This window comes from Vanessa tameamea, chromosome 28 (genome assembly GCF_037043105.1).
Source record: "Vanessa tameamea isolate UH-Manoa-2023 chromosome 28, ilVanTame1 primary haplotype, whole genome shotgun sequence".
Classification (NCBI taxonomy): domain Eukaryota; kingdom Metazoa; phylum Arthropoda; class Insecta; order Lepidoptera; family Nymphalidae; genus Vanessa; species Vanessa tameamea.
The window spans coordinates 6,562,501-6,587,230 of record NC_087336.1 but is presented as its reverse complement, the minus strand read 5'-3'; the positions used below and the strand labels follow the sequence as shown (position 1 = coordinate 6,587,230).

Sequence of the window (24,730 nt, the reverse complement as noted above, 5' to 3'; positions counted from 1 at the left end):
AATAACAAGATCAAATAAATATGTATTCACTCGAGTGATTAAGAGTCGAGTAACAGCTTGCTAATATCCTCCTGCTCGATGAAGATAACGAAGTGGTAGTTACCTCCACTATCAAAGCCGCCAAAGACCTGAAAGAACTTACATAATGTTCATTTCAAAATGATTCATGTTCAAAATGAGGTACTGCCGACCAAGCCTGATAACAACCATCACCCGTGAGTTATCCTGTACGCACTGAAACCCCCTGGACGTCGCATACCCCATTAGCGAGGTCTACCGTAACATCTACTCTGCAAACCTTATCGTCCACTCCCTCAAAATGGAGAGATTCACTGACGCCAACATACCATCCGACCAAACCAAAACCCTATATCTGGCCCATACGCAGGAGGAAAAGAAACTCCTGATGGACCAGGGATACGAAAAAGGTGAAGGATCAGGCGTCATGACCATCCACGAATCTCATGGACAGACCTACAGCGACGTTATCATAGTCCAGTCGAAGAATGTGAGGCTCCGTATCTCACGTAGCTCACGCAGTTGTGGCAATCACTAGACAGACTAAATAAAAAAAAACGCCAAAATGTATAAAAGTAAAATGTAAAAAAAGGCACAGGCAACTGTGAGTCCGTGGATGTTGTAAATTAAATTTAAAAAAAAAATATCCCACTGCTGGGCCCAGGCGCTCTCTGCTTTTAAGGAGTATGGTTGGTGCCGGTGGATCCTCGAGTCTGATTGTCATCTGCATTAACATATTTTGTAGAAATAAAAAATAAAACTTGTGTTTATCGTGTATACTTTCATTTATCATAAACTCATCACATTCTAAGGAAATATTATCTATTAAGCTTTTTTAAAAGTATAATCGACTTAGAAAACTTTAATTTAAAAAAATAAATAAAACTAAGACGATACTTATTCTAACGGAAACGTTACTTATATCTAAGGGAGTGATCGAAATAAAAAGTCATCGTTGGCTTAAAAATCATTTTAATCATAACTATTGTACATTAATAATATTCAATAATATTAATAGTTTTAAATAGTTACGGGTTGACAGCGAACACACGCACGCACCAAGCGTTACTTATATAAATGCAGTTTACATAACACGCTGTATACAATGTTGGGAGGGGGGGGTGTTTTTACATTATACAGCACATCACAGAGTGTAGACAGCGGGTTTACTTTGACAATCGGACGTCACGTCGACCCCCTATAAGAGCAAATAATCTTTGGCGTATACATTTTTACATAGTCGTCATTTTGAGACTTGTTACTTTAAACATCTTCATTGAACAAATTTAAGCTTTCGTATTTATTGATCAAAAATCACATAACATTCCCAAACCTCACGAACATAATTTAACAAATCGAAATCTTGCTTCCCTTTTATTTACACGCATAAAAAAGAGATACCAATATTATCATATTAGATTAAAAATCAAAACACTACGTAATATAGACGAAAGCCGATACAAACCAAAGCTACCAAAACTATGTTGTATAATGTATATGAATCTCAATCCAAACATACACACGTCAGCTGTGACGACAGATGATATCAGGTTTAACTTAATTCAACGATCGATCCCATTCAGAAATTTAATTCAAAAATATTCAAAGTAATAAGTCCCGGTAATCATTCTACGCCCTTATAACACAAAATTCTTATACAGCGTGTTATATTATCACTTGTAATACATCCCATGTCTTAGTTTAAAAATTAAAAAATTACGATTGACAAATATCAATGTGGTAACACTAAGAAAACATCTCTTTAATCTATGACATGGAAAGTACAATTAAAAAAAAAACAATGTAGACAGATTTCAATGCTATTATTTATTAATTTAAAAAAAAAACACTTATCGTAAACGTAAAATTTTATTCTAAAAAATAAATAATGCATTTGGATGGCGAGGGGTGAGAAGTCAATAATAATAATAAACTAAATGAAAATTATGATTTGTGATGTTTGTAAAAACCTTTTCCATCAATCGTATACAAAGTCAAATGAGATTCTAAGTGCTTTATTGAAACCTGCCTACGACAATGCTGACCGCGGGCTATCGTTGCGTCTCTTTCTACGTACATCAATTATCACCATCTCACTCGCACGTCGCTTTTCAAAAACCCGACACATGAACCAAACACACTATAACCAATCGCAGGACGAGTAAAGACAAATAATTAACCTTTACATGGAATTGACATCCGTTATGAATTCTTAAGCAAATGTTGATGAATTAACGGAACTGTGGAAGTAAAATGAAAGTGTATAGAAGTAGTTAAATAGTAAATAAAGATATATTACTCAAGAACAGTTTGTAGTGCACAATGTAACAGAAGTATTAGCAACTTGAACGAAATATTTAAATCTAAGGTTTGTTTATCTTTCTCCTCCTGCAATTGGAATGTACTCTATACGTAACAGCATCTCATATTCGGTCAGCATTATACAGAAGAATATAAATGATTTATATAAAAAAAAAATATTAGTCTCTAATTATATTAAAGCGTTAATGAGAGAATGAAATAAAAAATATATTTAGTTATAAATCCGAACACGTATCGTAGTTATTTAATGAAAAAAAAGTTCGCGTACACATTCAGCTCCGATATAAAAAGTGAATTTTCAAAAAATGGAACGTAATTTCGATTTCAACTAGCCATTCGTTCGCGACCGAGTCTCTGAACGAATGCAACTGAATAAATACGCGAAGGTATACGTTTCAATTAGACCTACATAATTTAACACAATCTCTTTCATCGCAACTTAAAAAGAAAAAGTCAACTAGAAATCACATATACGTACCAACGATTACATAAGACTCGAACGCGTCGTGGTTTGAACGTTCGGTTGGTGGAGGGGGGGGGGGGGATTGTTCTGTTAATAGACTTTCGGTTCTATTGCTCGGCTTTTAAAGACCACATTCGTTTGTCTAAAATCGATAGTTTTTTATGCATTTTTACGTATATATAGCAACTTTCAAATATACATATTTTAAACTATACATTAGATAATATATAACGAAGTTCTGTAAGCGCGCTATTATTAGTTTTATTATTATTGTTACCAAATATTATTTATAACATATATGCGTATGTGTGAGAGGGTGGAAACATATATTATGTATACATCGATGAGTTGTTCGGACACAGAGCGACCAAACCACGACGCGTCGATTATAAAACGGCGAAATAAAGGTTAATATATAGAGAAAACTAACATTTTTGAACCAACATTTGGTTATCGATCACATAAACTCGCCAAGCGTCTTTAGCGAACGTAAAACATATACATATAATGTACAATACAGTTACATACAGACAGACGGACGCGGACCGGACGCGGACCGGACGCCGGGACCGCGGCGAGAGAGCGAGTCGCGGTCCGTCCCCCGTCAGAGTATCATACAATTCAATCGAGTAACATCGGCAAAGGCACGAGCGATCCTGACGCCATTTTATAAAATAAATCCATCTCCACTTGGAATGGTCCATTTTCAATTGTCTTTCCATCTCCAGACATCTCTCTCCGCGTTTATATTGTTCGCTTAAATGAAATCCGAGGTTGACGTCCATTGCAGTCGGTAATATATTTTCCTCCTTCTCTTTATAAGGGTGTTCGATTTACGTAAGCGAGCGAAAAGAAGGGGGGGGAGCTTCTAGGATTGAATAATATTCTTTAATAATAAAGGGAATCATTTTTATAAAATCGTAAAACTATCATCTATCGAACTTGAATGCTTACGACAAAGATTGAAACAAAAATAATTGTTTCATAATATTTCCTGTTTTCCTTTATATATACCCCCCCCCCAAGCCGTGCGTAATGTGCGCTCACCTTATGTCAATATTAACATGTTATAACGACTGGTTAGCGTCGCCGTTTAATTAAAACATTAGAAATCTCAGAGGCATTAGTTTCATTGATAATATTATACATACATAAAAAAATGCACCGAACAGACCGACGTAACGATACCTAGCTTTAATAAAACAACACTACACCAGCACTACGATGTCTTAGTCATAATTTGCCCCGTGAAGTTAATAGCACAGAAATGTATGTAAATAGTTGAGAAATATGTACAAAAATCAACCTTATATACTAAGAAATAAAGTCCAATTTCACATAAACAACTCCTGTCTGGTATCAAATATTTCCAACTATTCAAACATACATTTTAATTCTAAGTAGGCTTAGTCCGTAGCAAAGCTGATGACTGTGATATCATTAAGATACTTGAACGGACCCCCTGCAGCACATATACTATGAAAATATTGACAATATATGTTGACAACTTACGAAAACGCCAATTAGTTACCAGTATACCTGTGATTAATAAGTTACGTTTACAAAAGGAAAGATAAGTCTTCAATCGTCACAGATAAAAAAGTTACACGGAAGAGAAATCCGTTCAAATATTCTTAAGCCGTGTGACACAACTATAAGGAATAAATCCAGTGCGTTCGAGACATCGTACACTTAATACTAAAGCGATTTTAATGTACGCGATCGTTTCGCAGTTTACAAATATTAATGACAAGGGGGGGGGGGGGGTTGGTCAACGGACTAATGATTTGACCACAAAACGATCGCGCACGCGACACTAGCACATCGCGGATACAATTAATAAACTGTACATACCGTCCTCATTGCAATAATTTATACAACAACATTACAGGAATTTAAGCCTTACCTCTTAACATTACGGTCGATGTTTGAATCACTCACGTCTATTTATTTCAGTAAATCATTTCATATCACATATAAAGTAACGGGAATCGAACCAGTGATATTCGTCAGTCAATCAAACCCCGCCGTAAACCAACACGCCGTTATCGTATTATTTAAAATAATATCGAGAATGTTCCTAAGTTTCGTCTAGCATATACCAAATCAAAGTGTAAATCTTCTACGAGACATTTTATTCCACTAAAGATATATATGTACATATATTACACGTAGCTATAAACTATTGTCAGTGTTGAAATGGCTTATGTATATGGGTTTTGTTATATATATATATATATATATATATGATATTTTTGATGAAAAAACTACGTTAATTATTTTGCAGCCGCTATATTCATTATTCAAATTACTTTAGAGTCTGCTAATATATATCAATAATTAATCATATATATATATATATATACATTATATTAGCAATATCAGCCTTAAATACATCCGGTGTAACAGACCAACACAAATATCTTACTGAAGATTTATAGAAGAGCTACACACGAAATTCAACCACAACGGTAGCAAAATAGGTTTCAAAATTAATATTACGATGGATTTTGAGCTTGGCTTTAGTTTTATAATATGTACATAAATTGAAAGATTCATTTGTCAAATTCTACACAATCTTACAAGAAATCGAGACTACATTAGAAAGAGACAGTATTATATAGTGACGTCACAGTAACTATTTAAAGAGAGATAGACCGACTGGCAATCTTTAGTGGAATAAAATATCGCTACAATCCATGTATTACTTGTACAATAAATTTAGTTACAGCCGAGAAGAAAACTCCCTGAATCGTAGTCGCTTTACATGTCTATGTAGAATTAGAAAATTAGCCTAGAGTTATGTTCTATGTCATTGTATATGTATATCGTGTTAGCCTTTCCCTCTCGACTGTACTCCACGCCAGTCCCGCCACACGATCCCTCTGCATCGGGGTTAGTCTAAGATACTTCATCGACGACGGCAGATTGACAAAATGGAGTTTAATTTAATATTATCTGTTAGAATACATATCGTTCATATTACGGCAGTGAGATTCGGTGAGAATCCACTTCGGATCTCACTCGAGAAATTTTCACAACCGGCCTACGGTGATACGCCAGTTTACTGTAAATTTTGTAATGTATAATCTGAAATTTCTCGCTCGTGTTCTGCGGTGAGTTTCGAGCTTCTTCTCACAGAATAGCGCTGCCGGGTATCGTTTTATTTACTCATATATACATAGTGTGCTCCTCCATTTCGGCAAACTATTGTGACGTCACACGGTCACGCCCCCCGCGCGCACTCCCCGCGCCGCTCGCACACAACACCACAGCGATAAATGCGTTGCTTAGAAAAATATAACTACAACTCATAGAGGAGTCTTTACATATATTTCGTATCGAGATCGCAACCTCTATGGCCGACGGGAGCGTTACTGCCCAACATTAAAATAACGATAGTTTAATAAGAATATCAGACATCGTTTTACAAAATGATTCGGAATAACAATCGAAAAGAACACTAAATGCAACGTAGGCTGAGCTCACATAGAGGCGCGGGGCCGCGGTCGCGTCGGCCGGCCGAGGCGCAGGCGGTGTCGGTGTCGGTGTCGGTGTCGCGGGCGGTCAGTCGGTCTGCGTGCTGCGCGAGGCGCGTCGGGGTCGCCGCTACGAGTGCGAGCTGCCCTTGGCCGCCTCCTCGCGCTGCTTGCTGATGTACACCTGGCGGCGGAGAAACAAGATGAGTATTGTGATGTTACTTCGTCTCTTACAGCGACATTAGAATCTACTAATGTGATAATTATGTTCTCCTGATCGATGTCTTCGTATGTATCGGAAATAAATCAGGCGCAGGTGGCAAGGTCACTACCTACACTACATACTGTCGACTTCTAAATTTCGGGCTCCATATTGAGAGGTTTTAGACAGAAAACTCCACCATATCTGTCGGAGCCCAGGATTGAACCAATGGTCTCTGCTAGCAAACGAATATAATACAGCTTCTCAGTGTATATAACCGAAGCGACGAACCTGCAGTAGGCGGTACTTGCTGACGGAGAGGTGCTTGAGGTGCGGCTGCATGCGCTCCTCGCCCAGCGCGAAGGTGAAGGCCACCATGCAGAACACGGCCGCCTTGCGCACCGCCGAGTTCTGGTGGTCGGCCAGCTGCCCCACGCCCTCCATGAGCTGCGCCACGGTGTCGTCGCACAGCTCGGCCGAGCGCGCCTTGGCCACCTCGGCCGCCAGCTTGAGCGCGCACAGCGACGTGGGGTAGCCGCGCGTGCGGATGACGGGCTTCAGCAGCGCCAGCACCTGCGCCGCCGGCAGCGCCGCCGCCACGTGCGGCAGGCCGGCGTCCACGGCGCGCATCACCTCCTTGCTGAGCGCGCCGTACGCGTTGATGAGCTTCAGCAGGATCAGGTCGAAGTACTCCAGCCACTGCGGGCGCGTCTCGGCGCGCCGGCACAGCCAGATCAGCACCTTCACGGCCTCCGCCGCCGCACGCTCGTGCGCCGAGCCCCAGCCTGCGCACGCTCCGCTGTACAGTCCGCTCGCACGCACGCACGCGCACCCCCCCCTCTCAGCCCGCATGCTTACCGGACGGCTGCTGCGCGTTGGTCGCGCTGTCGGCGTTCTCCTTGTCGGCGGCGTTCTCCTCGATGGACAGCGCCGCCAGCGACACGCGGACTATGTTCCTTTTGTAACATACCATCAAATTAATATTCGTAACAAATTATAATTTATCGCGACACAACTACTCTAGCCGTAACTTAGGCTAGATATGCGTATACTCTTTGTAAGTAATAAGATTTAAATTTAAGTTTAGTTTAGAATGTGTCCACTGTTTTCTATTGGATTTCTAATAAGAAAAAAAATTGCAACTCACTTGAAGTACTCCTGCGGACGGCGACAGTCGCCGTACTTGAGCACCTCGTGCGTGGCGAGCAGCAGGCGCTCCACCAGCTCGGGCGAGGCCGACGACACGTCCAGCGTCGACAGCGCCTCTAGCACCTCTACCTCGCGCAAGCCAGCTGCGGACACAGATCATCGCAGCATTAAGAGCAATCATCGTGATTTTTGTTTATAGCATAGGTAAGCAGACTGACAAATGAACTACCAGATGGTAAGTGGTCACAACTTCTCTGCCCATTATAACGATCCCTAAGATCCCTAAGATTCCCAAGGTTGGGTAGATGAGGTTATGTCCCTTGTGCCTGTAATTATACAAGCTCCCATTCAAATCGGAACACAACCCTACCATCAAGCGCAGCACCACCGACTTACTCTGTGGTGGGTAATTGTTAACAAATCAATTTGAGGTAAGTAACTTCGCGTGCCAGACGTTGGCCAGTATGGAATAAAATATTGAAAGCAGTTCTTACATTTGGTAATGATCAATCCATTTTCGTCCACCTCGAAGGGCTTCACCTTGTCCCGGCCCAGGTGACCTGCGCTGTAGTCACTGCAATATACGCCAACACCGTTTATACTTCAAATCAACTCAATTATTACATTTCTCCACACATAAAACATCCTACGTTTCTTAATAAATAAATAAATATTGGACAACATCACATACATTACTCTGATCCCAATGTAAGTAGCTGAAGCACTTCTTAAAAGTTGTTCTTGGTAGACATGCAGTTACATTCTGAATACATAGTCCATTTACATTTTATTTAAACTTTTAAAAATTTTCAAAAGCTCATGCACTTTAGTAAATTATTATAGAGGTAACATCTTATACAACTGTCTGTAAAATAATCTACTGGAATATTGATATGCATAATTATCGTATCCTCACCCGTGACCGTAGTCGAGCCTAGCGTGGGGGGTGGGTGAAGACTCCTTGGTGCTGCTCGCCTCCTCGGAGCTGTCGGCCGACGCCGCGCGACCGATCATGTCGCTGCGATACGGAGAGATGTTTGATTTAAGTCGATCTCTTAGAAATCGTGAGTGTCTAGCACACCAGAAGTAAAGATTAACTTCAAGTTAACCAGCTGTTTCCTGTGACTTTATCTGTACCCATAAATATAATAGGATGTTTATTAAATGCGTTAAAAGTGGTCTTTTTTTTAAATTATATGTGGTTGGTCACTCGACCCCAAGCGAGCCAAGATGGTATATTCCTTGTATAATAACATTGGCTCACTCGCCCTCTATTGTGGACCACAACCGTATTAGTATGACCGAATTTGTGATAACTTCCAACGATAACTGGACATGATGATATAAGACCTAACGTATTGCACAAATATGTGCGCAACGAATTTTCCCGACTCAACCGGAAAGAGTTCAGGGCAGGGCGAATGAATTTACGTGGTGTGTGAGGCACGGGAGAGTAAGTACTGGTGTCACTCAGGCACTCAGGCACTCAGGCACTCACGCGCAGTGTCCGTTGGTGGCGGGCGCGGCGCCGTTGTGTCCGCGCGACAGCGTGGCGTCCGACATCTGGCTGATGCCGGAGTCCTTGCTCGACATGTGGTTGCCGCACTCCGCTGGAAACACACGTGTACACGTTCGTACTGTCATTTGTATGGGCTCGCCAAATTACAAAATTAACTTAAATGTATATTATCTATTTATAATTTGTCATCGGAGTGAATTTATTCTTCGCACGGGTGGTATTTGTTAACCCTAGCACTCATAAAGAATTCCACACACAAACAAATTTTACCACTTTTTAAATACATTGTTATTATGACGTGGGGCCATTTGACCCCTAGCCATCTTTCTTGGTAAAAGTATTTTGCCGTCTTTCTAGTGTTAATATATATAATATAGTTATTACAAGGCAATATAAACACATGTATTCAGGGATCAATTATCAGCATTAAAACCTTTATGTTTATTAAATATAACTAAATAAGTGCAGCCTAGAAGCCCAGCGAGCCATATGAAGCCATTGGTGTCCCAACAATCATTACCTACTTAATTTTATATTTAATTAGGATATTAATATTATAGTTTTCTTATTTGAAGTAGAGTAATAATGAGCAATTTAGTGATTCCCAACAAACACGTGCTCTTTCTTATTCGAATGTATAGTCTCACCGTTCGAGTGCTGTGCTGTGTACGTGTGTATCTCGTTGGTGGTTTTTCTGATGCGGGAGTACACGTCCTCCGCGTTGTTCGAGTTCGCGTTGGTGGTGGACGTCCGGAGCGGACTGTCGCTGCCTGCTAGTAGTCAGGTGTGGGATTAGGTGAGCAATGTTATTTAAAACACACTTTAACATAAAGAATAATCAGATTAACAGCAGAATAAAAAAAATCAGGTTTGCAAATAAAAAAAAAAAAGAATTTCAAATATAGATTCAGTAAACGGACGAAGAGTTTGCATCTGAATATAATACGTACTGCTAGAGGTGCGGCGCACGTGCTGCTGCACCACTCCGTTGACGAGCGCCTGCGTCTCCGCCGGCAGCTCCGACATCAGCGCTGTGAACTGACGCGACGGGGGTATGTTAGCACGGTACAGATAATCACTATCTACACAATCAGAGGTGGTTTGATTGTGTAGATCGCGTGTCTAAGTTATCATTTTTGTTAATCAAACGATGACATAAGTTTAACTTTTATTTATAAAAGCGTATAACAAAGCGAGCAGGCACCATCCTCTATTGAAATCTTTAGGACACGCATAGGTTATCGTCACATACCTCATAAGACGCGCACATAAAAGCAAGGTCAAGTTTTTGGTGACTCAGCCGGCACTGTGGTTTCAAAAGTCCAACTGAAACGAAAGCCGCGGTTTCGACCCCACGCGACCACCACGATCGCGTGGTGTCGAAACTCAACGTAAAGTCGTTCGTGCGGTGGTGCGGCGGTGCGGCGGTACTCACGGGCACGGGGTTGCAGTCGTACAGGCAGGCGAGCGCGCGGCGCGCGGCGTGGCGCACGTCGGCCGCGCGCGCGTCCGCCGCCAGCGCCGACACCTTGGCCAGCGCGCGCCCCGCCGCGCCGCCCGCGCCGCCTGCGGGACACGTTAGCGTCAGTCGGCCGCAGCGCACGTCGCATGCGACGCGTGTAGCTGCCACTCGGTCAGGCGTGCGTACCGTGCAGCGCGAGCGCCAGCCCGCTGGGCGTGCAGTAGTCGTGCGCGAGGTCGGCCAGGAACCGCAGCGCGGCCACCTTGGTCTTGGCCGTCGGGGCCGTCGCGCCGTCCGCCAGGAACCTGAAGCACGGATGCGGTACATTGTAGTACTATTCGCAATCGAATAGTTTTTTTTCATTCTATTTTTTAAATGTAATCGTAATTATCTCACTTGTAAACGTAGATAGCTCCTACCTAAATATATTGTGCAGTTGGAGTTCAGCCGGGAAGCATTCGTGTATGACGTCCAATGTCTTCATTATCTTACTCTGTACGGAACCTAGGATATCTGTGCCGAGCTTCATCAGCAATCTGTGGACAAAAATACAGCAAATTAAATTTAAAAAAATTAATAGAAATATACCTCAAACACTACTCGCCTATCTCGTTAATCTAATGCGGAGATTTAAGGGTATAGCCCGACGTCCTGAGATCGATTTCTCAGAACAGGTTAATAGTACATTTTATAAGATTTCACTGTCAAAAAATATCCAACCAAAAAGTGCAAGTGGGATTTCATTTCTCTCCGCCCGTGTCAGGTTGCTGTCCCATCCAACTACGAGAATAACAGAATAAAAAGTTTCTTTATTTCCGTCCTTTGGGATTAGTCACAGAGACCGAAATCCGGTCAGAAGGACCATATTTACTCACAACTATATGTACTAGGTGAAAAGGTGGAATAACTGTGTAAATTATTTTTGAAGTAATTATTCACCTGTATTTAGTGTATCTTGTATCTAAGGTTACCAATGAATGTAGCAGTGTATATGGTAACAGTTTGTTTTTCTTTCGAAATTGACATTTGTTGATTTTTTTAATTTGCAATCATTCGACGTGAGCTAGGGTAGGTATCACCTACTCATCACATATTCTACATATCTCAATTTTGAAGGGTGAGTGAACAGTGAAACTACAGGCACGAGGGCCATAATATCTTAGTCCCAAGGTTGGTGGCTCGAAGAAGGCGCAAGAAATGGTTAAAACGCTACTACGCTAATACGCTTATGGGCGGTGATGACCACTTACCCAATATCAATATGGTCCATCAAGGTGGCCCATCCGCTCGTTCGCCAAGCTATATAATAAAAACAATGAATCACCTAAACATGAGTTGGTAGAGCCAGTCACGCAGCTGCTGCCAATGCACCAGCAGCAGTTCGCAGACGGCGTCCAGCAGCAACGAGAACACCTTCGTGTGCGCGTCTACGAACATCTTGTTCAGCAACTCCGTGAGGCGCCGGAGCTGCTCCTCCGTCAACAAACGACCGCTGTTCAGGTAGTTGGCCTGGAATAGTCATGATATTAGCACGATATATTTTAAAAACTGCTATGCCATTTCGATTCTTTACTTATGAGTCGAACTTACTAAATGTTATAATAATCTTGTAGCATAAATAAAATTAAATGTCAAAAGCGTATTATCAATGCAAGTAGCCTTGACGGTCCAATGATTACAAGTTGAGAAGCTCAACCGATAATTCCAAATTGATCCCGAGGGCAAGCACCACTGAATTCATGTGCTTAATTTGTATTTATAACTCGTGCTTGGTGGTGAAGGAATACATCGTGAGGAAAATTGCACCCAGTGAATGAGAATCTGCCACGTGTATACACCAGCCCACATTGGAGGCTCTTGCTCATTAGTGGGACATTAACAGGCTATCACTTTTATTACAGAGAAAACATATTATCTTTCATTTACTAAAACATTTCTAAATTTGGCTGAAGATTATTCTTTCTTTTAATGTCGTATAACACATGTATTAGTCGGGTACTCACGAGATGCGTGAGGCCGTCCTTGCGCTCGGTCCAGTGCGTGCAGGCGCACAGCGCGATGATGTCGTCGGGCGGCGGCGGCGGCGGCGGGGAGCTCTCCCAGCCCAGGCGCCCCGAGCCCGACCACGACACGCTCTGCGGGTGGCACGCGCAGAGTAAAAAAACGTGCTACTAGTATATTTGGGTGTTTCTTAATTATAATATACGTAATTGAATACACTTAAAACGTTTTATTTCGGTCGTATTTTCCGAGAGTGACTTGACTGTTAAATATCAGAGCAAAATTCAAGTTTAGTGAATGTAATGCGACCGGAATTCTTTAAATTAAAAGGTCATATCTTCCGCCGTCGTTTAATTATTTCCTATCACTGGAATCTTCCAACACTCGTCCATTTATACCTTTAGTCGTGAACAACAAAAACTAGTGACCAAGATTAATAGTATACGTAACCAGATGCTAGTGCACTCACATCATGTCTGCGATAAGAGTCTAGGCTGCGCTCCGAACACACACTGGACGCCTCGGAGTCGTCGTCTCGCCGCACCTCGCAGGCCGAGCTGTCCTCCGGGCTCTGCGAACAAGCGGAGGCGTCAGGTGCATCGTTCCGGGGGTGGCGGGAGCGCCGGCGGGGGGCTGCCGACGGGCGTACCCGGAGCGCGGCCTCGGCGTCGCGGCTCTGCTGCAGCAGGCGCAGCGTGGCGGCGGGCGCGCGCTGCGGGCGCTCCACCGACTCGCGGCGCCGCAGGCTCACGGCGCCCGCCACGCTGCTGGAGCGCCCGCTGCGCGTGGGGCTGGTCTCCCTGGAGCCGGCCAGCGAGCGGGGGATCCCCGAGGGTCGCCTGCGGGCGCTGGACAGCGACACCGGCCCGCTCCGGGACGATGGGGATGATGAACGGGATGTCGCTGATGAAAAAAAATTACATCACAATCTTATAAATCCGTACAAATACGGAAAAACACCTAAATAGTGTCAAAATATCCAATTATATATTATTAAAAAAAATGCTTATTAATATTGCGTGGAATAACTTTATTTTAATAATAATAATATATTTTAAATTTATAATATAGTTTCCTATTATTTTGGTAATGTTTTGCATCTCAAACTATTGGCTGGCAGACTTCTCACATTGAGATCACTCGAATTAATTTCTTAAGTTAGTTTTTTTATATTTAATATGCATACAAGTAGGACATAATTATACAAACTTACGTTGCGATTGGGACACACCCGGGCGAGACCTGGAGCGACCCACTACTCTCTCGGGACTCGGAGGGACGGCCGCGCTCACTGGAGACCTTTTAGCTCGGGCTGCAATTATTAAATAAATTTAATCATAGCATGAAACTGTCTCAATCATAGAAAAGAGGGTAGATTTATTTTAGCTTAATACATTTAATGTCGAAAACAAAACAGTTCTATGACAAGTCAGTCTGTTTAAAATGTGTTACAAGCCGTAAGTAGGGATGGCAAAAAAAAATGTGAATAATTTGAATAAATAAATACTAAATAACAATTTTATTTATTTGTTTGATTTGATTTATTATTCGCAAAAATGACTTCTCTTGAGGTTCAAGATTAATCTAACGCATTATAATAATTAAAGATAATTATTGCTACCGTCCTGAGCATGTTCGGTTAGGCGAATTGTAGAGTTAGAACTTATAAATCGGATGGTATTTTAGTCAAGTTATAATTGATGGTGATCGTAAACGTCTAAACGAACTCACTGATGTCAATCACACAACACAATATACTCGTTTTGTTGCAACAATAGTTAATAGCTGTTGCTATAGATAGCATAATTAATATTTTAGTAAACTTAGTTTATATTAAATTTTGAGTATATCTTATACAAACCAAATATTAAATAAAAGTGCTTGGAGGGAGACTAACACTCTTTTACACTAAATATATTTTTATATACATAGAGTTACTTGATAAAAATACTGTTGAAGAGTCAAATAAAAATGTCTATACTATAACCGTACATCATAGACTTATCTACAAGCAAAGTTAAAAATACTTTAAATTTAATATAATATATAATTTAGTTTAAGTTAAATAGTCAACAATATTTAAGGATATTATTAAGCCTCGACTACATTCACTCAATCAAAGCTAAAAGTAAATTTATGTAATGGATATGTCTGCGATGTGCGCTTAATAAATAATGTTTTGTCTATTTATATATGTACCTTGCTGGGCGACCTCCCCCTCTTGACGATAGCATATAAAATGTAGCATACTGTTATTTTTATAAAATTAAGAACACAGAGTAAATCAGAATTTGAATCAGAGAAATGTTCAGGAAATCGTGGAATCAAAAGGAGATATCAATACACAATATATGGGATTTCTGTAACATAATATACAGCTGAATTTGTGTAGTTCGCTTTTCTTCCCGAGGGTCGGGGTGGGGGGAGGCAGTGTACTCACGCAGACTGGCGGTGCCGGCCGCCACCTTGGAGCGCGCCAGGTGCGAGTAGAGCGCCCGCGCGCGCGCGCGCTGCGCCGCCGCCGCGTCCAGCGCCGACACCGAGCGCGCCGCGCCGCCCGGGGAGCGCTCTGCGGGCACACCGGCCTTAGGTACCGCTCGCTCGCAGCTTATGTCGACTTCGTTAATCATACTATTTTTCTATTGTAATCTTTTTTATTCCTAAAGTAGTCGCACTCGTTGCCGCAAGTCGTCGACGGATTAAAATAATTCATACAATGCGAACATTTAAAACGATATAAAACGCTATTCGACCTCTCATAGCGACCGGTATGTGCGAGATGGGAGGTCTCTCCTGCGACGCTCGCCTGCGTCTCAGCGAGTTGGTCCTGCTGACGCCGGATACTAAGTTTTCGGTTGAGGCTTACGTGTTAGATTAAAATAGACCGAATTGTATTGTGATAGAGTTAGATTTACCAGATCCATTGCAGCGTGAAAAGAATAATTTATAAAAATTAATCTCTTTACTAATTCAAGGTTTACATTTTTATCTTTGTTACTGTGACAATTATAGACATTATTTAAACACTATACTAAGTGCAATATATAAACAAAAAAACATTTAATGTTCAAGTAAAACTTTAATATTAAATTATTAACATAGATGGTTTAAAATAAAAACGAAATATATATAAATAGTAAAATTTGTCATTTATTTTTCTATCAGATCTTTTAAAGTATAGAATCATCCGTTACCTGAGACACTCGCCGAAGGGCTCCTCGGGCTCGTTACAGTTCTACCTGTGAATTGATAAACGATATCATATTTACCGTACATTAATGTAAATTAATAAGGAACTGTTTCTATGATCTTGGATTGACGTGACCACATTGGTCAAAATCGATTATAATATGTGATTGTTAATTAACAATATATTATCGGCGAAGTTGTTATGGACACTTGAGAAGTAAAAAAAAGTTGTATTACAAATATAGCAAGAATTGTTTGTAGTGCATAATATAGGGGAACTGTTAACAAATCACGCGAATGTTGATCTAGGGCCTGTTTATTCATATCACTGCCATTGTTTTAAATTACATATGATTACTCAGTAGCTTTTTAATTAAAAATAAGAGACCGGGCAATTTTAATTTCCACTGAAAAACATATATTAAACATGTAATTTTACTGAGTTTGTTGCCGGTTCTTCTCGGTAGAATCTACATTCCGATCCGGTGGTAGCTTTAATTAATATAGTTATGTATAATGACGATTCAAAGGAGTGCGATTGTATAAACATCATCTAATGGGTAAATAGTGATCATGGAAGTGGTGGTCACCGGTGGCGATGGTGTGCAGGCTGTCGAGGCTGCCGAGCCGTTCGCGCTCGATCTGCTTCTGCGCGGCCACGTCGAGGCGGGAGAACAGCGCCTCCGCGTCCTCCGGGAAGTGCCGCTTGTACGCCCAGTACGCTCTGCGGACACGAATACAGCGCGTCATACATCAGGGGGACACTCAACCAGTTCGATATACAACTTAAAAAAACAATAAAATACTGACTTGCGTCCGTAGTTCCTGGCGGCGCCGTCTGCGTCCGCACAGACACGCCTAATAGCGTCGCGCATGACGGCTTGCTGCTTCTCCACACTACTGGGGCTCCAGCGCTCCAGCAGCAGCACCAGCACCTCCCTACAGGCCAGACTCGAAGTTAAAAACAACTGTGGCTCACTCGGTCACCCAGCTAGCTTATCCGGTTACAGAAGAACCAATAAGTTAGTACTGTTTCCAATCGAGATATCTTTTGTAGCAGCCCAGACTAAGGCTTTGAGAAAAACACACCCTGCAGAGCGCTCGTAAAGAAGTCGCTGTTACGTGTGATATTTATTAGTCCCCGTCTCATAGGACAACGTGACTAAGAACATCGATAGTGTTAAAATATCCGTGCCAGCCGGCTGATTGGAGTCGTTCGGAGGGTACACATGAGTGTAGTGGTGTGTCGGTGTGGTGGCGCGTACCCGAGCGTGGCGCGTATCTCCTTGCTCTTGTTGGTGGTGAGGTTGGTGGCCAGCACGGGCACGAGGCGCGGCGCGTGCACGTACGTCACGATGTAGCGCACGCACACCGTGCCCGCCGACGACACCACCTGCCGTAGCCAAACGTCGTCTAGTTATTTTTACAAATTGTTATATATTACGATAAAAAAAATATATATATACGAGTCGTTCAAATCAAATCAAATCAAAAATCTTTATTCAATATAGAAGTGTTTACACTTGCTTATTGATTGTCAAAAATCTACCACCGGTTCGGAATTTAGCACCTCGGACCTGAGAAGAACCGGCGAAAGAAACTCAGCGGGATTCTTCTTGCAAAATGTCTAAATCCTCAATGAATATATAGTTAATCCGTATTAAAAGTAATTATTGAGTTTCTCGCTTGTTCTACCCACTAGAAGTATGCTCATACATTATGACACAACAGTTAATATTCCCATGTTATCAATAATATTCCAAAGTCTCAATTCCAAGATTATAAATATCTCAGCACTTTATTGAAAAATAAATAAGGTTTCAATATCCTAGTCTAACTAACTGATATATACAATTTATCTACAATTAATACAAACCACCTCCTTCAGCACTTTTATAGAATGTTAAATAATGCAAAACCGACCTTGGCGGCGTTCTGTATGAGGTTGATCAACTCCTGTAGGATGTACAAGCTGAACTGTTCCAGCTTGTTCTTTAGCACCTTGGCCATGTGAGCGATGGTGATGCAAGCCTCGCGGACCACCTGCCAATAGCACTTCGTTACACTTGGAATACAAACACCCATCGAGGGTTAATGGTTGCACGCATGAATCTCATCATGGGAAAGAAGGAGGGCGATTCGAGATACACCTCTATACACTATCATAATATTTTTTTTAAATTAAAATCCAGACCGTTGTCCACCACGAGACATAAAAATGAGCCAATGTTAATAGTAATATTGTAGAACGAGTTAATGAAACAATTACACGTGCAACTTTCATGTAGAATGTAAAAAAAACTGCACGTGTCAGATACGATTCTGACACAAATGTATTGCATGTGTGTCAGATATGATTCTGACACAAATGTATTGCATACGTGTCAGATATTATTCTGACACAAATGTATTGCATACGTGTCAGATATTATTCTGACACAAATGTATTGCATACGTGTCAGATATTATTCTGACACAAATGTATTGCATGTGTCAGATATGATTCTGACACAAATGTATTGCATATGTGTCAGATACGATTCTGAAACAAATGTATTGCATGTGTGTCAGATATGATTCTGACACAAATGTATTGCATACGTGTCAGATATTATTCTGACACAAATGTATTGCATGCGTGTCAGATATTATTCTGACACAAATGTATTGCATACGTGTCAGATATTATTCTGACACAAATGTATTGCATACGTGTCAGATATTATTCTGACACAAATGTATTGCATGTGTCAGATATGGTTCTGACACAAATGTATTGCATATGTGTCAGATATGATTCTGACACGAATGTATTGCATATGTGGTGAATGGTTTGTAACATAAATATCTAAATGGTTCTTCGATCACCTGACTCCTCAGATCCTTGATAACCACCAAGAAGGGCACCGAGAGGTCCTTGAGGTGCGCCGCGAACTCCGTCGGGAACTGGACGTGCGCGTTCGCCGTCAGCAGCGAGCGAATCTTTTTGAGCTGGAATAAGATTATATTCATGAAGACTACCATCACGAGACGATACCACGACAGGGCAAGGGCTCCGAACAACACGCACGGCGTCGACGCGCTTCTCCCAGTCGGCGGCGCGGTCGCCCAGCAGCGCGGCGGCGTGGCGGCAGTGGTCGTCCAGGCCGCGCGCGCCGTACACGGCGGCCGGCGCGCTGCTGGCGAACGCCGCCTCGAACGCCTCGCCCGACACCGCGCCCGCCTCGCCGGCGCCGCCTGCCGACGCGCTCGTATCGTATCACGTCATATAGCACTCGCTCCCACTCGACAATCGACAAAACTCCTCCCCGCTTCGAGCTGATATGATCTGAGCTGAGTATGATTTTATTAGTGCAAATGTTACTGAAATGTGAAGCGGGAGGAAGAAACGAGACGTTCGTTTGCATTTCGTTTTCCCTTCTCTGTTTGGAATCGAGCCCTACGGGAATATTTCGTTTAAATTTGTGCAGCGCGTCAGTCGTGTTCGACTTACCGCCGGAGCTGGCGAGCTTGGTCGGCGGCGGGGGCTTCCTGCTGGCGGACGGCAAGCTGTACAGACCTGCCACCGTCCGCTTCGGCGGCTCGCACGCTGTCGTGCATCCGGTGACGTGCGATGTACGGTTGTATGTGGTCATATGTGTTCGTGTGTTTTTGTTGAAGTTAAGATGTATTTTATTATTGAAGGATTTTTTGTCAATCGAAGAATATGATGTTTTAGAATGATTGAAAATAGAAAATTAATCGTTAGTGTGAGTGTTTGGGTTACCAGCGGCGCAGGTGATCCGGTATGACGTACAGGACATGGCGAAGAGAAAATATGCGTTAGTTTTATATATTATATGTTTTAGAAAAGTTTCGAGGGTGCGGCGAGGTGTTACGACTGGCAACACTGCCATGAGTCATTCTAAAGCTCGATAGTAGGCTGACCAACTTATGAGCGATAATATAGATCTCATTCAAAATCAAATTAATCTTTATTCGACTTGCCTCTTGTCTTCTATAAAATCTTCATTTTACAAGATTCAATTGGTGGGAATGTTGTATGTTAATAATGATTATATGTTTAAAAAATATATAGAATTTTATCACACAGTAAAATGTTATATATACGATAAAAAAGCGTCAAGTTCGTATTCGTGGGCTACCATATAGGACCATACAGAAGTTCATTATTTTACTACTGAGTTTCTTGAAGGTTTTGAATCGATATTCCAAACCAGTGGATTTAAGTCTAATTGGATCTTGTAAAATGCATTTTATATTAGGTATATTATATGTATGGGGGGGGGGGGAGGGTGCCTGGCGGGCGGACCGACCTGGCGTGGAGGCCCCGCTGCTGTCTCCGTCGCGACTGCGCGCGGAGGTCGGGATCGTCATCGTTCGTTTCACTGTTCGGGACACGAAGTCCGTTTCGTCTGTGCCTTGGGTTGCTGGAAGTATTAACCAAATCGTTAACCCACCGAACACTCAATTCTAGCCGAGATAGATGCGGTTGCAACACGAGAATTGTAAAGTTTGTTGATTCAAATCCATCGGTAACTCAGCTCATGCTCGGCAGTGAAGGAATACATGAAAAAGAAACTTGCCATATACATGCAAGTCTGCCATATACCTATCTACCGAACTGCAATTTAGCAGCGAGGTAGAACAAGCTCGAGAGATCAATGTCTTTGCTGAGCAGTAAGTACGTACAGGTGTTACTATACCACAAAATTTTAAATGTTCTCAATTTGTGTTCATTGATTAAGGAAAACTGGATGAAACGAATTCAATACTTAGACATATATATGATATATGTACAACCCCAACCGGATCTCTGTGGTGGAATAAATTTTAAACAATCTTCTAAAGAGCCCATGAAAGAATTATTGTTTTTTACTTAATAATAAAAAATATAGTCACCAGAGGGCAGCAACAATCCCGCCTCTCTCGCCTCGTCAAACTTCTGCTCGAGTATGGCCAGCTTCTGAGCCGGCACCAGCTCCTTCTTCTTCAGATCCTGTCTCAAACGTTCACCTGGAATATTCAGAAAATATTTATAATTAGCTACAGCAATGAGATATAAAAACATGTATGTATTTTTTTAGTTAATATATTTATTTATATCAAGAATATGTTATCGATTTCCAACTTTCACCAATAAACTCCAAAGACTTCCTCGAGCCGGTTAGCTGATATTATTTTTGAGTATCAAGAAGTGAACAAAGGACTGTGAACGTATAGAGCAGTGCGGGCCTCACCGACGTGCCGGTAGACGTCCACCAGCAGCTGCATGGCGGCGTCGCGCACGGCGCCGTTGGGGTCCGCCACCAGCGCCGCCAGGCTCGGGATGGCGCCGCGCAGCTGCAGCTCGGCCGCGCCGTGCCTGCGGGCGGACACTCGTGTAGCGGCGGGCAGCCGTGCGGCAGTGCAGCCGTGAGGCGGCGGGCGCGTACTCACTCGTGCAGCAGCGAGGCGACGCAGCGCAGCGCCTCCTCGCGCGCGTGCGGCGCCTTGTGCTGCAGCGCGGGCGCCAGGCGCGCCAGCAGCGCGCGCGGCGCCACGGCGCGGCTGTCGCTCAGCGCCGCCACGCACGTGCGCGCCGCCACGCGCACGCCCTCCTTCGTGTCCGCGAGGCTGCGGCGTCGTATAACGGTGTCGTTACAATTGAATCGTGTCTTGCAGACATTGAATCATTTCCACCCACAGAAACACAAATAAGTCATTATATACGTTTAAAAAAGACAAGCAACTTTGATCGATTGGAAAATGATTCCTTCTAGTATCGTACCTTTGGTGGGTGGGTGGTTGGCATATATGGGATTTGTATAATTTGCAAGAATAAAATAAAAAGATAAGGAACCCTGCTTCGAACAATACGCACCTCATATGTCATACTAATGGTCTAATATTTTAAAACAATGGATACCGTGTATGACATAATGAAATACCTATCCCCTAGTTTAAGTAGTTAGTTGTAAATAGCGGAAGTGACGTCACGGAAATGTTTAATCAATTGCGACCGTGATATTAGTCGATGGGATAGGCCCATTGTTTATATTTTATGATACGGTCTGTGCTTTAATAACATACCATTATATGCAAGATTTAATATTTTTAATCGACTTAAAAAATAAATTGAAATGATTAACCGACGTTCAACACAGCTTAAGGATTAAAATATTACACAGGAATTCTGTATGGAAAATAAAGTGGAAAATGAAAGTTTGTATGGAAATTCCTCATGTCGTATCGTATTTGAAATATGTAAATAGGTATTTAGGCTTATGCTGATGACTTAAAGGCAATTGATTAAAAAATCATAACCTAAAAGGTTGACATTAAGGATGAAAGTTCGTTAGTGTAAAAATCGGTGTTTGGACTTCTGAGTAAAAGATAGCTTCTAAAGAGATTCTGAACATTCATCACCCGAGAGGGTACAAATTGGAGCTGAACGTTTATGGAAGTTAGTACTATGAAAATATGTATTTATGCCAACATTTTAGTGTTTTCTCATGGGACTTCCCATCGGAACTGACGATCAGCGCACAGCTTCCATTATGACGTAGAGACTCGTGTTTGAAGGAGACTTGAATCTCCTGTGTTGCACCAATTTTGTACTTTTTCCTGACCGGTTCTTCCACAGTAGGTATTCTCGTCGGATAAGCTGCGTAGTAACTAAGTAACTTAAGTGGGATTCGCATTCATTAGAGAATACAAAGTGTTGTTCCACATCATGGACCATTTAGACCGGGTCCAGTCGTAGAACCGAAGACGTCCGAGGCACTCTTCGAAACCCGATAGCTTTGAACCCTGGGCCTATGGCCACTAGACCGACGAGACATCATTATATCAGTGAGGCGATCATTTACAGACCATGCTGGGCCCGTACCGGTCGATTATATGCGGCAGCGCAGTCGGCACGTAGTGCGAGAACTCGTGTCCCATCCGCTCCGCGAGCGCGCTTATCACCTCCAACCCGCTCTGAGCCACCTGGAATGCACAAAATTATCTTACTTATTAATAAGTTACAGACAGTTAAAACTCCAAATATATATATATACATACTTTTATAATTCATTTCATACTCGGCGATGAAAACCGCGCGAGTGAGATTGTATTATACATCAGACGAAACCCTCTTCTGGTCTGGGTAGGTACCACGTAGTCATCATACATTCTATCATCAAGCAGTAGTACTTAGTATTGTTGTTTGAAGGGTCAGTGAACTGGTGTAATTACAGATACAAGGGATATAACATCTTAGTTTTCATGATGGCGGTGTAAGGAATGGTGGTGACCACTTACCAGCAGATGGCTCATTTGCAGGACCTATGTTAAAACTACGTTAAAAAAATTCTACCTCAGATCTATGGGTGCAGCTGGTAAAATTAGCTCGAGAACTCTTAAGGAATGGAGGTCTTCGTCCATCTCGAGACGTTTACGAGCTGGTACTTACTTTCTGTATATATATAATACTAGCCGAACCTGTGGCTTTTGCTTTTTGAAATATATAATATTTCACCATATAGCACCATATACAAACCGTCATCCCCATTTTAACCCCTCCATAACAAATGTTATCTAAATCTATTCAGCGGTATAAGCGTGGAGAGGTAACAGGCAGAGTTACTTTCACATTTATAATATTAGTATATATTTATTTAAATATATCTTTTATTTTCGTCGTTTAATTACAATCAATAAAAAGCCAAAATACCCATATATACTAGCGACCCGTCCCGGTTTCGCACGGGTGCAATGCTGGTATTAAATATACTCCAGAATGACTTTTAACACAAAATATTCATTTAAATTACACGCTGTAAAGCACCATATTGATCTATATTAAACGCACGATGTATTTAAGGTACTTAATTCGATAAGGATTAATGCTGTATCGCTTAAAACATATATAATTAGACCATTTAGGTATATACATCGAAATGATACATTTCAATGGGATCCTTACCTCGCGGGTCAAACGAGCCGACACGCAACTATTAAATTAAATATTAACAGTAATATAATAGCACTTTATAAAACACAGCGATACCACACGGTGTGCAAATATTCTGATACTATCTTCGAATGTAAGCAGCACGTGTTGCTCGGATGAGCACTAGGGACGCAGCGGACTCCGAGCCCGTATCTTTGTGATGCCGACCGACTTATTCTGGTTACAAATACAAATATTCTGCATGAATGCGTGAAGCATTTACGAACGAAGAGTATTTTTTTTTCGTGTCATTTCGACAATTTATTTTATTATTATTAGATTAGATTAGAGTTTACGGAATTAAGATAGTTTTCGTATCGTTGTAAAGCTAATCTCATCTCAAGCTCACCGTAACTTGCGAATCTTACTCAGATTCGTTTCATTATAATTTTTTTTATTTTGTATTGTATGCAATGTTTTTTTTTTTTAATTTTAAGATTTGGCAATAAGTACCATTCAATAAGCGTTATGAGTCGTGTACATGTGGATTTACAATTTGTGTGCATTTGAGTGGGTCCGTGGATGGCATAGATTGAAAAGGGGTGACGCTGCGATCGAGAACTAAATCAATTTCTGATATCACCCAGTCGAGAGTGTCAACTAATCAATTTCTACTTATATTATAAATGCGAAAATAACTCTGTCTGTTACATTTCACGCTTAAGCCGCTGAACCGATTGTGATGAAATTTTGTATGTAGGTAGTTCGAGATCCGGGAGAGGACATAGGCTTATACTTTTTATTTATTTCCCCTATCGAGGCGATAAAATGGGGATGAAAGATAGTAGTAAATAAAGCCAAATATAAAATAACCCCAAAATTTATAAAAATAAAATGTAAAAAAGGCACTTGGATGTTGTAAATTAAATTTTAAAAAAAGTAGTAAATAAAGCTGAAGTATTTGTTTATTTGATCGCATTGATCTTAGAATTTACCGACGATTTGCTT

General features: G+C 41.7%; 2 protein-coding genes across 5 annotated transcripts in view; both read right to left on the bottom strand.

Moving 5' to 3' along the window:
* Positions 1-24,730, bottom strand: part of LOC113391780 (aldo-keto reductase AKR2E4-like) — a 168,458-nt gene that overhangs the window by 73,581 nt on the left and 70,147 nt on the right. The window lies entirely within an intron of this gene.
* The window catches only part of LOC113391928 (CLIP-associating protein), a 46,985-nt gene continuing 23,228 nt past the window's right edge, over positions 974-24,730 (bottom strand). For 2 of the 4 annotated variants that reach the window (XM_064219566.1, XM_064219567.1), the window contains exons 4-34: positions 22,676-22,776; positions 21,244-21,420; positions 21,045-21,169; positions 20,707-20,820; positions 20,121-20,234; positions 19,298-19,393; positions 18,875-19,041; positions 18,673-18,795; positions 17,728-17,847; positions 17,070-17,197; positions 16,615-16,743; positions 16,395-16,528; positions 15,810-15,854; positions 15,056-15,184; positions 13,829-13,927; positions 13,265-13,518; positions 13,085-13,186; positions 12,618-12,749; positions 11,939-12,123; positions 11,034-11,150; positions 10,801-10,919; positions 10,588-10,718; positions 10,103-10,190; positions 9,800-9,925; positions 9,132-9,243; positions 8,550-8,651; positions 8,128-8,207; positions 7,632-7,776; positions 7,343-7,440; positions 6,776-7,269; positions 974-6,466 (exon numbers count right to left, since the gene is read on the bottom strand). In XM_064219566.1, coding sequence (XP_064075636.1) covers positions 6,413-6,466; positions 6,776-7,269; positions 7,343-7,440; positions 7,632-7,776; positions 8,128-8,207; positions 8,550-8,651; positions 9,132-9,243; positions 9,800-9,925; positions 10,103-10,190; positions 10,588-10,718; positions 10,801-10,919; positions 11,034-11,150; positions 11,939-12,123; positions 12,618-12,749; positions 13,085-13,186; positions 13,265-13,518; positions 13,829-13,927; positions 15,056-15,184; positions 15,810-15,854; positions 16,395-16,528; positions 16,615-16,743; positions 17,070-17,197; positions 17,728-17,847; positions 18,673-18,795; positions 18,875-19,041; positions 19,298-19,393; positions 20,121-20,234; positions 20,707-20,820; positions 21,045-21,169; positions 21,244-21,420; positions 22,676-22,776 — 4,140 coding nt within the window. In that variant the 3' untranslated portion in view covers positions 974-6,412. The remainder of the gene's footprint in view (positions 6,467-6,775; positions 7,270-7,342; positions 7,441-7,631; positions 7,777-8,127; positions 8,208-8,549; positions 8,652-9,131; positions 9,244-9,799; positions 9,926-10,102; positions 10,191-10,587; positions 10,719-10,800; positions 10,920-11,033; positions 11,151-11,938; positions 12,124-12,617; positions 12,750-13,084; positions 13,187-13,264; positions 13,519-13,828; positions 13,928-15,055; positions 15,185-15,809; positions 15,855-16,394; positions 16,529-16,614; positions 16,744-17,069; positions 17,198-17,727; positions 17,848-18,672; positions 18,796-18,874; positions 19,042-19,297; positions 19,394-20,120; positions 20,235-20,706; positions 20,821-21,044; positions 21,170-21,243; positions 21,421-22,675; positions 22,777-24,730) is intronic. The other 2 variants (XM_064219568.1, XM_064219569.1) reach the window with 2 other exon arrangements.